This window comes from Pagrus pagrus (genome assembly GCF_965226575.1).
Source record: "Pagrus pagrus genome assembly, chromosome: 3".
Lineage (NCBI taxonomy): Eukaryota > Metazoa > Chordata > Actinopteri > Spariformes > Sparidae > Pagrus > Pagrus pagrus.
Window position 1 is genome coordinate 475,069 of NC_140187.1, and position 13,640 is coordinate 488,708.

Consider the following 13,640-nt stretch of genomic DNA (forward strand, 5'->3'; position numbering starts at 1 on the left):
GACTCACTTTAATTAACGCAGAGTGTAGCTGCAGTCCCTGTGGTGGCAGCGTGGCTCTGACCTCCCACTCCTCACTGTGACAATATTGACCCTTCATGATAAATAATACATGAACACACACACACACACACACACACTCCTCCTGTATTGATTGATGAAACTGAACACGTGCTGTTGATCATATTTTAGAAGGAATCATTATTTTTATAATTTTCGAGGTGATCAATAGTTGAACTAAATATCGTCCTCTGGGTTTTTTACTGTGAATGAATCTGCTGAAATGATCTCTGATGTATTTAATCATAATAATAATTGCATCAGCTGCAGTATGAACGTCTGAACACTACAGGAGCATATGTCAACATGATCACCATGAAACTCTTCACATCTTTAAATATGTAAATGAGGCCATCTAATTAAATATGCATCAGTTAGTGTAAATGTCCAGAACAGAAATCTCAGTGTTTTTTTGGACATTTTCTCTGGTCAGTCTGAAAGAAGACGTGTGACGGAGGAAACAGAGCAGAGCACGAAAACATCAGTCGAGTTTCACACGTCGTGTCTGAACTTAACGAAAGTTTGATTCATCAGAGTTACGTGGAGACATCAGGTCTGAGCTGAGGGCATCACCAACAGCCGTTCTTTCACTCACAAGTAATGAATGATTCAATGTGATTAATATTTATACATTAATGATATAAATAAAGTTCAAAGAAACAGTATCCAGAGGAACTATGTCACCAGTCACCACACCATCACCAGACTCCCTTAACAAATGTAGTGATTTTAAGAGTTGTTGAGTTAAAACAAACTTTGCAACGTAGTGAAACTCTGTCTCTGACAGACTCTGAATCATTGTCTCCTTCTTGTAAATTCAGCATTAAATGAAAACAGTCAGTTGTTTGTTTCCTTGTAAAAAGTGTCAGTTTGTGGCAGCATGGCTGTACCAGCCTGTCTGCTTCTGTGTCTGAAATGCACCACATTTATTAAAGAATAAAACATATTGACAGGAAACAGTAACTAATATAAGCTACTTCTTTGAAGAAAGAGGAAAGTGGAGAGAGTCACCAGACTCTTTAATAATGATGCATAATGCTTTTTAAATTGAAATCACATTGTGTTTATATGATGTTTTAATAGTTCTGGTCTCAGTCTCTCCTCCTGCACTCGTCTTCTGAAGAACACGGTGAACAAAGTTACTCACAGCTTTTTCTTTACACATGTTTTGTGATCATATCATGACCCTGAATATGTTTGGCCACCGTCGTCATGTAGTCATGTTGTGAATGTGACTGTGACTGAAACCTTCAGAGTGACGGAAACATCACAAACACTGACTCTTTCAAACCTCTCAAAGAAAATCATAAACTCTCAACAACAAAGAGAAACTGAACCACAGTTAGTTGCCATGGTGATGATGATGATGATGATGAACAGAATATTAATTTAGCGTTATGTTAATTTTAAGGTATTTATTTATTAGTTTTTAGTTGATGTTAGTCTGCTAACATGTTCTGGGTTCATGTATAAAAGCTGGAAATGTAAAAAACATCACGTTTTAAGCATAACTTGGGATTTATAATAAAATCCTGACGTAGTTTGTGTACAGAAACTTTGACTCATGCTGACGTAGATTTTGGAGGCAACACTGATCGTCTCTATTATTAAGTGGAAGAGTCAGCTGATCTGTGTAAACATACAGATACTGCGGTGACACTCGTGCGTAACGCGGCACGATGAACGGACTGTCGCTGTCCTGCTGCTGCCAGAGGAGTTTATTACCTCCACCTTGTTTTCTGTGTCCAAAAAAACAAATCCACGTCTCCGTCTTGCTCTCTTGATTTACTTTATTGATCAGTGGCTCATTTCCAGCATTAACATTCTTGAGGCGTTTTGCATCAGCCATGATGACTGCGTGTTGGCGTGGCGAGGGCGGGACATGAGGCGAATCCTGAGGCAGGTTTTATTAATCAGAATAATGTTTGGTGTGCGTACACAAGTTTTATAAATGAGACTGCTGGTGAACATTTTGCAGCATTTAGTGTCACTTTCCTGCAGAGTTGTCTCTCTCTGCTCCACCTTTTCTGTCCCTCTGTCCACCTGCTCTCCAATCACTGACTGAATGTTGCGATGATGCGTATGTGCTGCAACCAATCATGTGTGAGGACACGCAGAGGTCATACCTGGAGACAGATTCTCCTAAACGACTCGTGCGAAGAACGAAACCGATGACTCTAATGTTCCATAACCAGCAGGAGATACGACTGATCAGTCTCATTATTTGCTGTAATGTGTGAGTTCTGTAATTATGACAAACACAGTTATGGCTACATGGCTCATATGAACGATGAGCTGGACGTTTACATCCAGCAGTGGATGTAAACGTCTTTGAGATGTGGCTGTAATGATGCAGAACGTGACGACTCGTCTCAGCTTTATGATCTACTCTTTGTCACAGCTCAGAGATTCAGAGTTTCACACAACATAAAGCGATAACGTGATTTACAGTAAGAAATATGTCGGTGTGACGGTGACGGTCTTGACACTGGAGGAGGAGCAGGAGGAGCAGGAGGAGGAGGAGGAGGAGGAGGAGGAGGATCTGCTTCATGTTTCTGTATTTTATAGAAATCATTGCTAACAGCTGGTTCCTGTCTTCTCCTGCTCACTTCCTGTATCTCTGCTCACCTGTTGAAGGAATTATCTCATTTCTCGTGTTACATTCTTACAAGTTTGATTTAAATTAGAGCCTCAGACAACATTAATGTGAAGATGTAGAAATAACTAGTAGAATAGAGCCTGTTCACAGCTGATGTTAACATCCTGTGTTCAGATGTCACCTCACACATGAACCCGTCCATCACTGAGACAAACAGACTCCATGTTTCTACTCAAAGACAGAAAGAAGTTCATGGAGAACATTTGCTGAATTTACAAGAAGGAACAAATCAGTCAGAATCAGTCAGAGACAGAGTTTCACACAGTTTATAAAGTGTCTCCAACTCAACAACTCACTAAACTAGTAGCCTATATTGGTTGATACAGACCTGAGATCTGTATTTACAACAGTTGTTTTGCACATTTCTACATAATGTTACTTTAATGTTTTTATTTAATGCTGAATTTACAAGAAGGCACCAATGATTTAGAATTTGTCGCAGCCGTTTCACAAAGTTTGTTCAGTTTCTCCTGTAACAACTCTTAAAATCACCACATTTGTTAAGGGAGTCTGGTGGTGTTGTGTTACTGGTTGGATCAGTTGAAACAAACAGCTGCTGCTAAGATCAACAGGTTAACAAACACGTCATTACATCACAGCCTATCGGATGATATCAAGTGTTCTTGTTTGTTTCTCGACTGTATTTTAAAACCCAGATAATCAGTCTGTAGGAACCTGCTCCTCTCCTGCCTGAAACCCTCCGTCAGCCTGCTTTTGTCACCTTGTCTCTTTTTAAACAGCAGCAGCAGAATATGGAAACTACAAACAGAGCAGTCGTCACTGAAGTCTGATGCTTCAACCTTTTGCAAGATGGCAAGAAACTTAAATTCCCTGAAGCGCTCGTTGTGATATTGTCAGTAAAAATGTATTCAGCTTGTCCAGGCTGAATATGCAAAGACTGTGGCTGTAGGGATGCATGCACACGCACGCACGCACACACGCACGCACGCACACACACACACACACACACACACACACACACACAAGAAGGCAGACGTCACCTGGACGGTCCAGATACAGAGTTTTATTAACACACAGGTAAAGGACAGCAGACAGTGAGGAGAGGCAGTGCAGGAGGGAGATGCAGTGAATACAGTGAGGACAAAAAAACTAAAACACGTCGGCCCTGATTTTCTCCTCAGTCCTGCTGAATATTCACCACAGAGGCAAATCTTTTCTTCATCACCTTTTCATTGTCACATTTATTCTCTGAGACACAGTAAATAAAAAACCTTTAGAAAGTCTCCACATGAACCCACAAACACTTCTACTTCTTCTTCAGCATTAATAATTTCAGCTGATGTTCCAGAGGTTTTTATTTACTCATTCCTCTTTTGTTTTTCTGAACTTTAGTTCTTACTGATGACAGTAATCATGTACCAGAGGAGGAGGAGGGGGGAGAATCAAACCTTATCCTTTAAAATCTATTTTTACTCACTAAAAGCTTTTCTTCTTCTGGTCTGGCTTGTCTACTCTAACACAGTCCACGTCGTGACAGACGCAGCTACACTACGCAGGTTGTTTTCTAACTGACGGAAACAAAGAAGATGCTAAAAAGCTCTACAAAAACATCTTAGTTTTCTCTCTGTGTCTCTGTACGAGACGAGAAGGCATCGAGAAGGTAGCAAATGTTCATTAAAGGTACAAGCCGTGCTTAAAGGGACAGCCCTGTGCTGAGTGAGAAGCAGTCCATGCACCTGCTGTGAGACCTCCTGACGTCCTCTCAGCTGTTTCTGCACGCTGTTACAGACTTTGAGACCGTTTCTGCAGCTTCTTTCTATTTTTGGTCTGATTAAATCCTGACAGGTTTGTCTGTCCTCACTGCCGTCCCTACCCTGTCGGTCTGTGAGCCCGTCCGTCACAGTGCGTTGGTTCGTGGCCGTGGGGCTGAGTGAGGAAAACAATAGTTCATTTGGTTTAAATTGCACTTGATCTGTTTCATCTGAGAAGCTAAAGGAGAGAAAAGCTGTCGGTCAGAGTGGATTACTGGTCTGCTCAGGTGGAGTGCTGGGTGCAGTGGTAGGTGGTGAGGAGGTGACCAGAGAAACAGGAAGTGAGTGACAGGTGATCATAGTCTGTGTCTCTCTGTCGGTCTCGTTGCTATGGCAACATGATGGGAGTGTCTGAGAAGACGGACATGATGGAGTCCGTCTCTCCTGCCCTCTGCTGCTTCGAGTGCTGCTCTGCCCCTAGCAGTAACCCCGGCCCCAGGTGTCCCCCCGCTACAGGCCCCGCCCTCAGTCTGCCGTTCTGCTGCTCTTTGATTGGCTCCAGAAACACCACATGCTTGTTGGTACTGACCTTGCGGCCCGGGCCCTCGGTGGACGCCGGCGGGGTGGGGGTGAGGATGGAGGATTGGGCGCTCCCTGCCCCGGCCTCGTTCCCCTTGCTTGGCGTGGCTGTGGCGGGGGCGGAGGCCTTGCGACCGGGAGGGCAGTGGCAGGGTGTCAGGTACAGGTACATGAGGACCAGCACCAGGCTCACCACACAGCCCAGTAGCGTGGTGAATCCTGTGTTGAAGGACTCATGAGGCTCACGGTCAGGGTACGGCACCACCGTCACGTTGATCTCCCGCGTCTCGTTGCGCTGCTGCTGCAGGTCCCGAGCCATGCACCAGTAGATCCCAGAATCCTCTGCACGTGCCGCTACGATCTTCAGGCTGCCGTTAGTGAACATCTTTAATGATTCGTTGTTTCCTGGCGGTGCCACATACTCCTCATTGGGCGACACCCAGAGGAAGGTGATGTGCTGCCCGCTGAGAGTGGTCACACAGTGCAGCACCACGGGCTCCCCGGCCTTCACCGTGACACTGCTGTTCTGCTCCTTCAGCAGCCCGATCATGGCGGTCAGGTTACATGTTTCAGAGTAACGGTCATTCCTGAAGAAGCGCACTTTCTTTATCCCGTAGGCCAGACAGGTGTGCTCCTGCCTGAACTCTGTGACGGAGGCGAAGCCCCTCTGCTCCCAGTGCAGCAATAGTCCGTACATGGAGCACTCACACACCAGAGAGTTGTTGTGCAGGTACAGTCCTCTCTGCACTGACAGGGGTAAGTTTGATATGTCCTCCAGGGGCAGTTTAGGCAGGCGGTTTGAGGACAGGTCCAGCATGGACAGGTGAGGGTGGCTGTGCTCTTGGATAGAAAAGAAGGGGAAGTCAGTGAGCAGGTTGTGACTGAGGTAGGCCTTGTGGAGGCTGCCCAGTCCGGCCAAAACTCTGCTCTCCACACGGACGATCCGGTTGTTGAACAGCAGCAGTTCCTCCAGTCCGGGCAAATCCTGGAAATAATGCGGCTCCAAAACATGAAGCTGATTGGACGACAAGTCCAGGTGTTGGAGCAGAGTCCCAGAGGTGTTTTGAAATGCCCCCGGCTGAACAGCGGTCAGCAGGTTGTGAGCTAAACGTAATGTTTCAAGTCGATAAAGTCCTTCAAAGGCGCCCCGCTCCAGCTGCTTGATCCGGTTGTGGCTGAGATCCAGAGTGACGGCAGAGACGGGCATTTCTCGGGGGACCTGCTCCAGGCCGGCAGCGGTGCAGCTCAGGATGTCCGAGGCACAGAGGCAGCGTGCCATCTGAGAAGAGCCCTGAGACTGGCAGATGGAGGTCTGGACCGGGCTGAGCCAGACCAACAACACAACAACAGACCACCATGATGGTGAAGCTGCTACCACACCCTGCAGGACTCCAGCGTTACCAGCAACACACAACATGACGCCAGCAGCTCTGTGGGCATCAGACCGGTTTGTTATATCTCTGTCACTGTCTCTCTTCACAGCAGTGAGAACATGAAGCTTCACATCCTTCTTCAGTCGGATTCATCTCATTTGTTGAACAACACAAACAGTCTCCTGACAGACTAACACACACTGAACGTTTTTCATTTTGATCTCGTTCCAGTTACACATTGAAGTGAAGTATCTTCTCTGCTGCTCGTGTTTCTGCCACAGGGCGAATCTCCCCGAGACAATGTTTCACTCTGAGTCTCTGATCGTTTTCATGACACGTCTAAGACTGAAATCTTATTTGCTTTGCTGTGTTGAAGCCACAGGGCAAAAAACAAAAGCTCACTGGCTCAGTTTCATGTGTGCTTCCAGCTAATCGTTTGTTTTGTGCAGCCCTGTTAATGTTGAATGAGGCGACTGCATCTGCATCCACCTGGCAGCGCGGCAGCCATCTGGAGAGGCCAAAAGGAAAACAGGAGAGGTGGCTGCATGAGATCAGTGTGAGAGGTGCAGGTGTGTCAACAAACACTCTGGAACCAAATCCAACTCTGCTGCTCTCTGATCAGTTCAAGTGAATGAAAGGGAAATATGTTGGGTCAAAGATTAAAGTCAAAGTTTAAAACTCATCCAGGTGTTTGGAACAGTGAACACAAATGGAGTAAAATATTCTCCCTGGTCGTCCGTTTTTATTCCAGCCAGAGAAAACCTGATCGGAGCAGCTTGCTCTCACCTCTACAGTCCATCTATAGACTGAAGTCCTGTCTGAATCCTGAGTCCTAGAATTTGTTTCCTTTTATTACTGATTTCACTCTCGAGCATCAAGCCGACATCAAACTCATTTCCAGAGAAGTAGCCGGACCGGGCTGCAGAGCATCTCTCCAAACAAACCTTCAACTTCCCCACACGAGCTGATTCCCTCTGCTTTTCACTCGGCAGCTCGTCTCGTGATGTGGGAGCCTCGTCTTAGTTGGAGCATGTCTCTGTTTTCACGCTAAGTCAGGTTTTGTGAATCACGGCTGCAGCTGTCTGCCGCCCACAGCCCGTCCCGAGACCCGGATCAGATTTTCAAAGCAGTCAGCATCCTGTCCACTTCACTCCACTTCACTTCACTTCACTTCACTTCACTTCACTCACTCAGTCACAGGCAGCGGCAGCAGCTTTCACACTCTGTTTCTTTTCTCCTCCGGCTGATTCGTCCTCCTCTTCTTCTCAGCAGTGGGAGGATCAGAGATGTTCAAACGGCTTCACTTCGCTTTCACAGACATCCCAAACATGAAACATGTGGCGCTGAGCTCCTCTTTGTCTCCAGAGAGAAAGAGGAGAGTTGGTCCTCTCCAGATGTCACTGATGATCCAGATGTGTGTGTGTGTGTGTGTGTGTGTGTGTGTGTGCGGAGGCTGAGCTGACTGCAGTCGCTGCTGCCTCCCGTCTGCTCCACTCTCGCTCTCAGCTGCCTCTTCTGGTGCTTTCCCAGCTCCTCCTCCTCTTCCTCTCCTCCACTCCGGTTTAACCCTCCTCCCCTCAGCATCCCCCACCCATCTCAGACCCTCCTCCTCCTCCTCCTTCTCTCTCTCGCTCTCTCTCTCTCTCTCTCTCTCTCTCTGAGGCAGATTCAGGAGGGATCTGATTGGTCAGAGAGCGATGCCCATGAGAAAGGCATGACTATTTATCAGCAAACAGAATTTATTTGTACATTTCTGATTCCATAAAAGTTGAGAGTGAAAACAGACTGACGGCAGCTCCTGTGATGTGAGGCGGTTTGAGACGTGACGAGCTGGTGATGACCCAAGACTGTTTTTGTGTGTCTTGTAGTTTTTTTTTCAATGTAGTCTGGTGGCTTTGACACCAGCGGTAGAAGAGACACATGAAGGTTTTGCTCCATCATCACACGGCTCATCTCTGCTCGCTGTTATCTGTTTACATCTCACAGTAGCTCAGCATGATGTCACACGTTTCAGTGCTCTGATTGGTTGTCTTATTCAGCAGAATAAATGTTAGCTGAGTACATTTCTCCTAAACCACAGTTTGTTCAGGCTGAATTTTCTGTTTCTCTGGTCACAGCTGTGTGTTTCTGCTCTGGTCAGGTTTAGACACAAAAACCACTTGTTGTGGTCAGAAAACATCCTGGTTTGGATTAAAATACCGGTTCTGGTCGCCACGATCACAGACAGAGCTTGTCGGACTTCCTGTGAATGGTAGCCTGTTTTGGTGTCTGCAGGTGTCCTTGTTGGCTGTAATAACACCAGCCCCTCCACCTCCTGATGTAAAGGTCAGCTAATAATCATATAATGTGAACGTGATACGACATGTTTGGTACAAATGTCAACCTCCGGAAGTATCTGCTCATATTATATCCTGGAGACTGAGCTAAGAGGCGGGGATGACGGGCTGGTAAAACCAAAACATGAGTTAAAAGACACTAAAAGGCTCTGCAGGGCTGAGAGGAAGTCATTTAATCCAAAGTTAATATCAAAGTATTCATTAGAAAGATGAAACTGATCCTGACACGAGCCGCCTGCAGCCTGTGGATCCACATTATCAGTTCATTGTTTTCACAGGTTTTATCCTGAATGTGTCTCACCACCATTATTGGTGTTCTTGGTTTTTGTTAACTGTGTTGACAGGAGATCATCCATCATGAGGTGGAGCTGGTCCACTGGGCCTGGTTCTCTTTCATCTTTTCTTCATCAGTTACTTGCTTCTCCTGAACAGTCTGCGTGTCGTGAGAAATTATTTGTCCTTTTGTTGGTTTGTAATTAGAGAGCAAACACAATGGACGGTGTTGACGTGAAACACAGGCCTCTGACTGAGACACAGTCGGTGACATTATGCAGCCCTGTGAATCACACGACTCCTCCAACACAACATGTCCTCTGCTCTTTACTCCCAGTCTCAGGCTGACCATCATTTCACTGATGCACTGTGAAAACAAGACAGAGACAGAGAGACAGACATAGAGACAGACAGAAAGACAGAGAGAGAGGTGAAGGTAAAGAGGGAGTCTCTGTGAAGACAGGATGAAGGACAGACAGCAGAGTGTCTCTGTGTGAAGTGTCATGACTGCTGCAGTGAGAAGGTCAGAGTAGACTTTAGTGGGAAATGTCATCATGTTTCCACGTCCGTCCCTCTGGACTCCTCCTGTGAGGGACACAGGTGACCTATCAGCAGCTGAGGAGCAGATCCATGTTTCCCTCTGAAGACCACAGAGACACGTGGACTTAAAACCCCTGTTGGACAATTGTTGGATAAAAGACAAAAAAGTCTTCATTTATTCATACGTATTAGTCTGAGTCATTTTCGTTCTTCACAGTTTCAGTCGATCATTGAAGTCAAACAGACGTCTGGTTCTACCTGCTGCCGTCTCACAGGTGTCTGATGGTTTCACCTGGATGGACCAGCAGGAGAGAGTGACACTACTTTTAGTAGTGTTGGGCCTCAGATCACTGATGTGAACATATTAAAACCACCTACCAAGACTGCAACACTACTGCACTACAGCACTACAACGCTACAGCACTGCAACACTACAGCACTGCAACACTACAGCACTGCAGCACTACAACACTACAGCACTACAACACTACAGCACTACAACACTACAGCACTACAGCACTACAACACTACAGCACTACAACGCTACATCACTGCAACACTACAGCACTACAACACTACAGCACTACAACGCTACAGCACTGCAACATTACAGCACTACAACACTACAACACTACAGCACTACAACGCTACAGCACTGCAACACTACAGCACTACAACACTACAGCACTGCAACACTACAGCACTGCAACACTACAGCACTACAGCACTGCAACACTACAGCACTGCAACACTACAACACTACAGCACTGCAACACTACAGCACTGCAACACTACAGCACTGCAACACTACAACACTACAGCACTACAACACTACAACACTACAGCACTACAACACTACAACACTACAGCACTACAACACTACAACACTACAGCACTACAGCACTGCAACACTACAACACTACAGCACTGCAACACTACAACACTACAACACTACAGCACTACAACACTACAGCACTACAACACTACAGCACTGCAACACTACAGCACTACAGCACTACAACACTACAGCACTACAACACTACAGCACTGCAACACTACAGCACTGCAACACTACAGCACTACAGCACTACAACACTACAGCACTGCAACACTACAGCACTACAGCACTACAACACTACAGGGATGCAAACAGCGCGCCGAAAAGCGCAACTCGCTTTTTTCGTGGCCAATTAGGTGACTTTTTGTTTTTGGGGGGTGGGGGGGGTGCGCGTCTCAGCTCGGGTCAGTAAAATTAACAGGCTGACAGTGACAATCACGTGAAACTGAGGCGAACTCATTCATGGTTGCCTCTGATTATACTGATAATAGCCTTCCTATTAGCTTCCAATGTACACGCGCGACATGCGCGCTCACAACCCAAAGCGGCGCGTAGCCGCGTGCATTCGGTGCGACGGCGACGCCGTTTTTCCCCCCGTGCATGTCCGTGGAGCTGTGCGCCGCGGACGTGCACGGTTCCCTACGTTGCTGTGTCAGGCAGGTGTTCCCCACGGAGCTCTGCCCCGTTTCAAAGGTGAAGGAAGCCCTCAGTGGAGAGACGTTGCCTCCGCGATGTAGAATGTGTTTTATAGAAGAGAAACACACATTTCAGGACCGCTGACTTGTATCATCAAAACAGACACATGTAAACACAGAAAGCTGAAAATCACTGGACATGTCTGTTGGGATTATACAAATCAACAGTGTAAAGTGGAGCTGTCAAGATGTATGCAGTAGTTAATTATTGCATATCCTACTGTACCTATCACTCCTATTGTTTCTGATGTACAGGTGCATTAGAATGTCATGGGAGAGTTTATTAAGGCCTATGTCACTAATTCAATTCAAAAAGTGAAACTAATACATTATATATATATATGTCCATTACACACCGAATGAAACATCCCATGTCTTTATTTATTCAGTTTATTTTAATAGTAATAATTATGGCTAACACTCAATGAAGACCTAAAATTCAGTATCCCCAAAAGTTTAAATATTACAAAGGAACTTTTTTTTTTTTCTTTTTTTTTTTTTTTAGAGCATTGTTAACATAGAAATGTTGGCCTTCTGAAAACTATGTCCATCTAAATGCACTCAATACTTGGTTGGGGTTGAAGTACTGGAAATGGACTTATCCGTGATACTATAATGTAATTATTTGTTAATGGTGAGCACCCCCCCCCCCCCCGCCAGACAATTACTCTCTTTTTTTGTCCTGACCCGTTTGCATCCCTGACACTACAACACTACAGCACTGCAACACTACAGCACTGCAACACTACAGCACTGCAGCACTACAGCACTACAGCACTGCAACACTGCAGCACTACAGCACTGCAACACTACAACACTACAACACTACACTACTACCTGACAGCACTGCAACACTACAACACGACAACACTACAGCACTACAGCACTACACGACAGCACTGCAGCACTGCAACACTACAACACTACAACACTACACGACAGCACTGCAACACTACAACACAACAGCACTACAGCACTACAGCACTGCAACACTACAACACTACACGACAGCACTACAACACTACACTACACAACAGCACTACAACATTACAACACTACACTACACAACAGCACTACAACATTACAACACTACACTACAACACTACAACACTACAGCACAAAAACACCACAGCACTACAACACTACACTACACTACACTACAACACGACAGCACTACAACACTACAACACTACAGCACAAAAGCGCTACAGCACTACAACACTACACTACACTACAACACGACAGCACTACAACACTACAACACGACAGCACTACAACACTACAATACTACACTACTACCTGACAGCACTACAGCACTGCTGCACTTCAGCACTACAACACTACAGCACTGCAACACTACAACACTACATCACTACAGCACTACACTACTACACCACAGCACTACAGCACTGCAACACTACAACACTACACTACTACACAACAGCACTACAGCACTACTACACTACAGCACTGCTGCACTTCAGCACTTCAACACTACTGCACTACAACATTACAACACTACACTACAACACGACAGCACTACAACACTACAACACTACAGCACAAAAGCACTACAACACTACACTACTACACGACAGCACTACAGCACTACAACACTACACTACAACACGACAGCACTACAACACTACAGCACAAAAGCACTACAGCACTACAACACTACACTACTACACAACAGCACTACACTACAGCACTGCTGCACTACAGCACTACAGCACTACACTACAGCACTACAACACTACAACACTACAGCACAAAAGCACTACAGCACTACAACACTACACTACTACACAACAGCACTACAGCACTACACTACAGCACTGCTGCACTACAGCACTACAGCACTACAACACTACAGCACTACAGCACTACAACACTACACTACAGCACTGCTGCACTACAGCACTACACTACAGCACTACAACACTACACTACAACACTGCTGCACAACAGCACTACAGCACTACACTACAACACTGCTGCACAACAGCACTACACTACAGCACTGCTGCACTACAGCACTACAGCACTACACTACAGCACTGCTGCACTACAGCACTACAACACTACACTACAGCACTGCTGCACTACAGCACTATAGCACTACACTACAGCACTACAGCACTACAACACTACACTACAGCAGTACAGCACTACGCTACAGCACTTCAACACTACTGCACTACAACATAGCAACACTATACTATTACACTGCACTACAACACTACAGCACAAAAGCACTACAACACTACACTACTACACGACAGCACTACAGCACTACAACACTACAACACCACAACACTACACTACAGCACTACAACACTACAGCACAAAAGCACGACAGCACTACAACACTACACTACAGCACAAAAGCACTACAGCACTACAACACTACAACACCACAACACTACACTACAGCACTACATCACTACAACACTATACTACTACACTACAGCACTACTACATTACAACACTACAACACTACAGCACTACAACACTATACTACTACACTACACAGCACTACTACATTACAACACTACCACACTACAACACTACACTA

At 45.8% G+C, this 13,640-nt stretch overlaps 2 protein-coding genes across 4 annotated transcripts in view; one reads left to right on the plus strand and one right to left on the minus strand.

Annotated features, from left to right (window-relative positions):
• Positions 1–13,640, plus strand: part of rnf123 (ring finger protein 123) — a 120,670-nt gene that overhangs the window by 68,751 nt on the left and 38,279 nt on the right. The gene's annotated exons all lie outside the window — the stretch shown is intronic.
• Positions 3,747–7,873, minus strand: amigo3 (adhesion molecule with Ig-like domain 3). Its single transcript, XM_084349480.1, has one exon. It carries the CDS (start codon positions 6,422–6,424, stop codon positions 4,817–4,819), a length of 1,608 nt encoding a protein of 535 aa, XP_084205606.1. The 5' UTR covers positions 6,425–7,873; the 3' UTR covers positions 3,747–4,816.

Excerpts from the sequence above, each read along its gene's own strand:
- amigo3 (XM_084349480.1), bottom strand. The coding sequence starts at position 6,424 with ATGTTGTGTGTTGCTGGTAACGCTGGAGTCCTGCAGGGTGTGGTAGCA.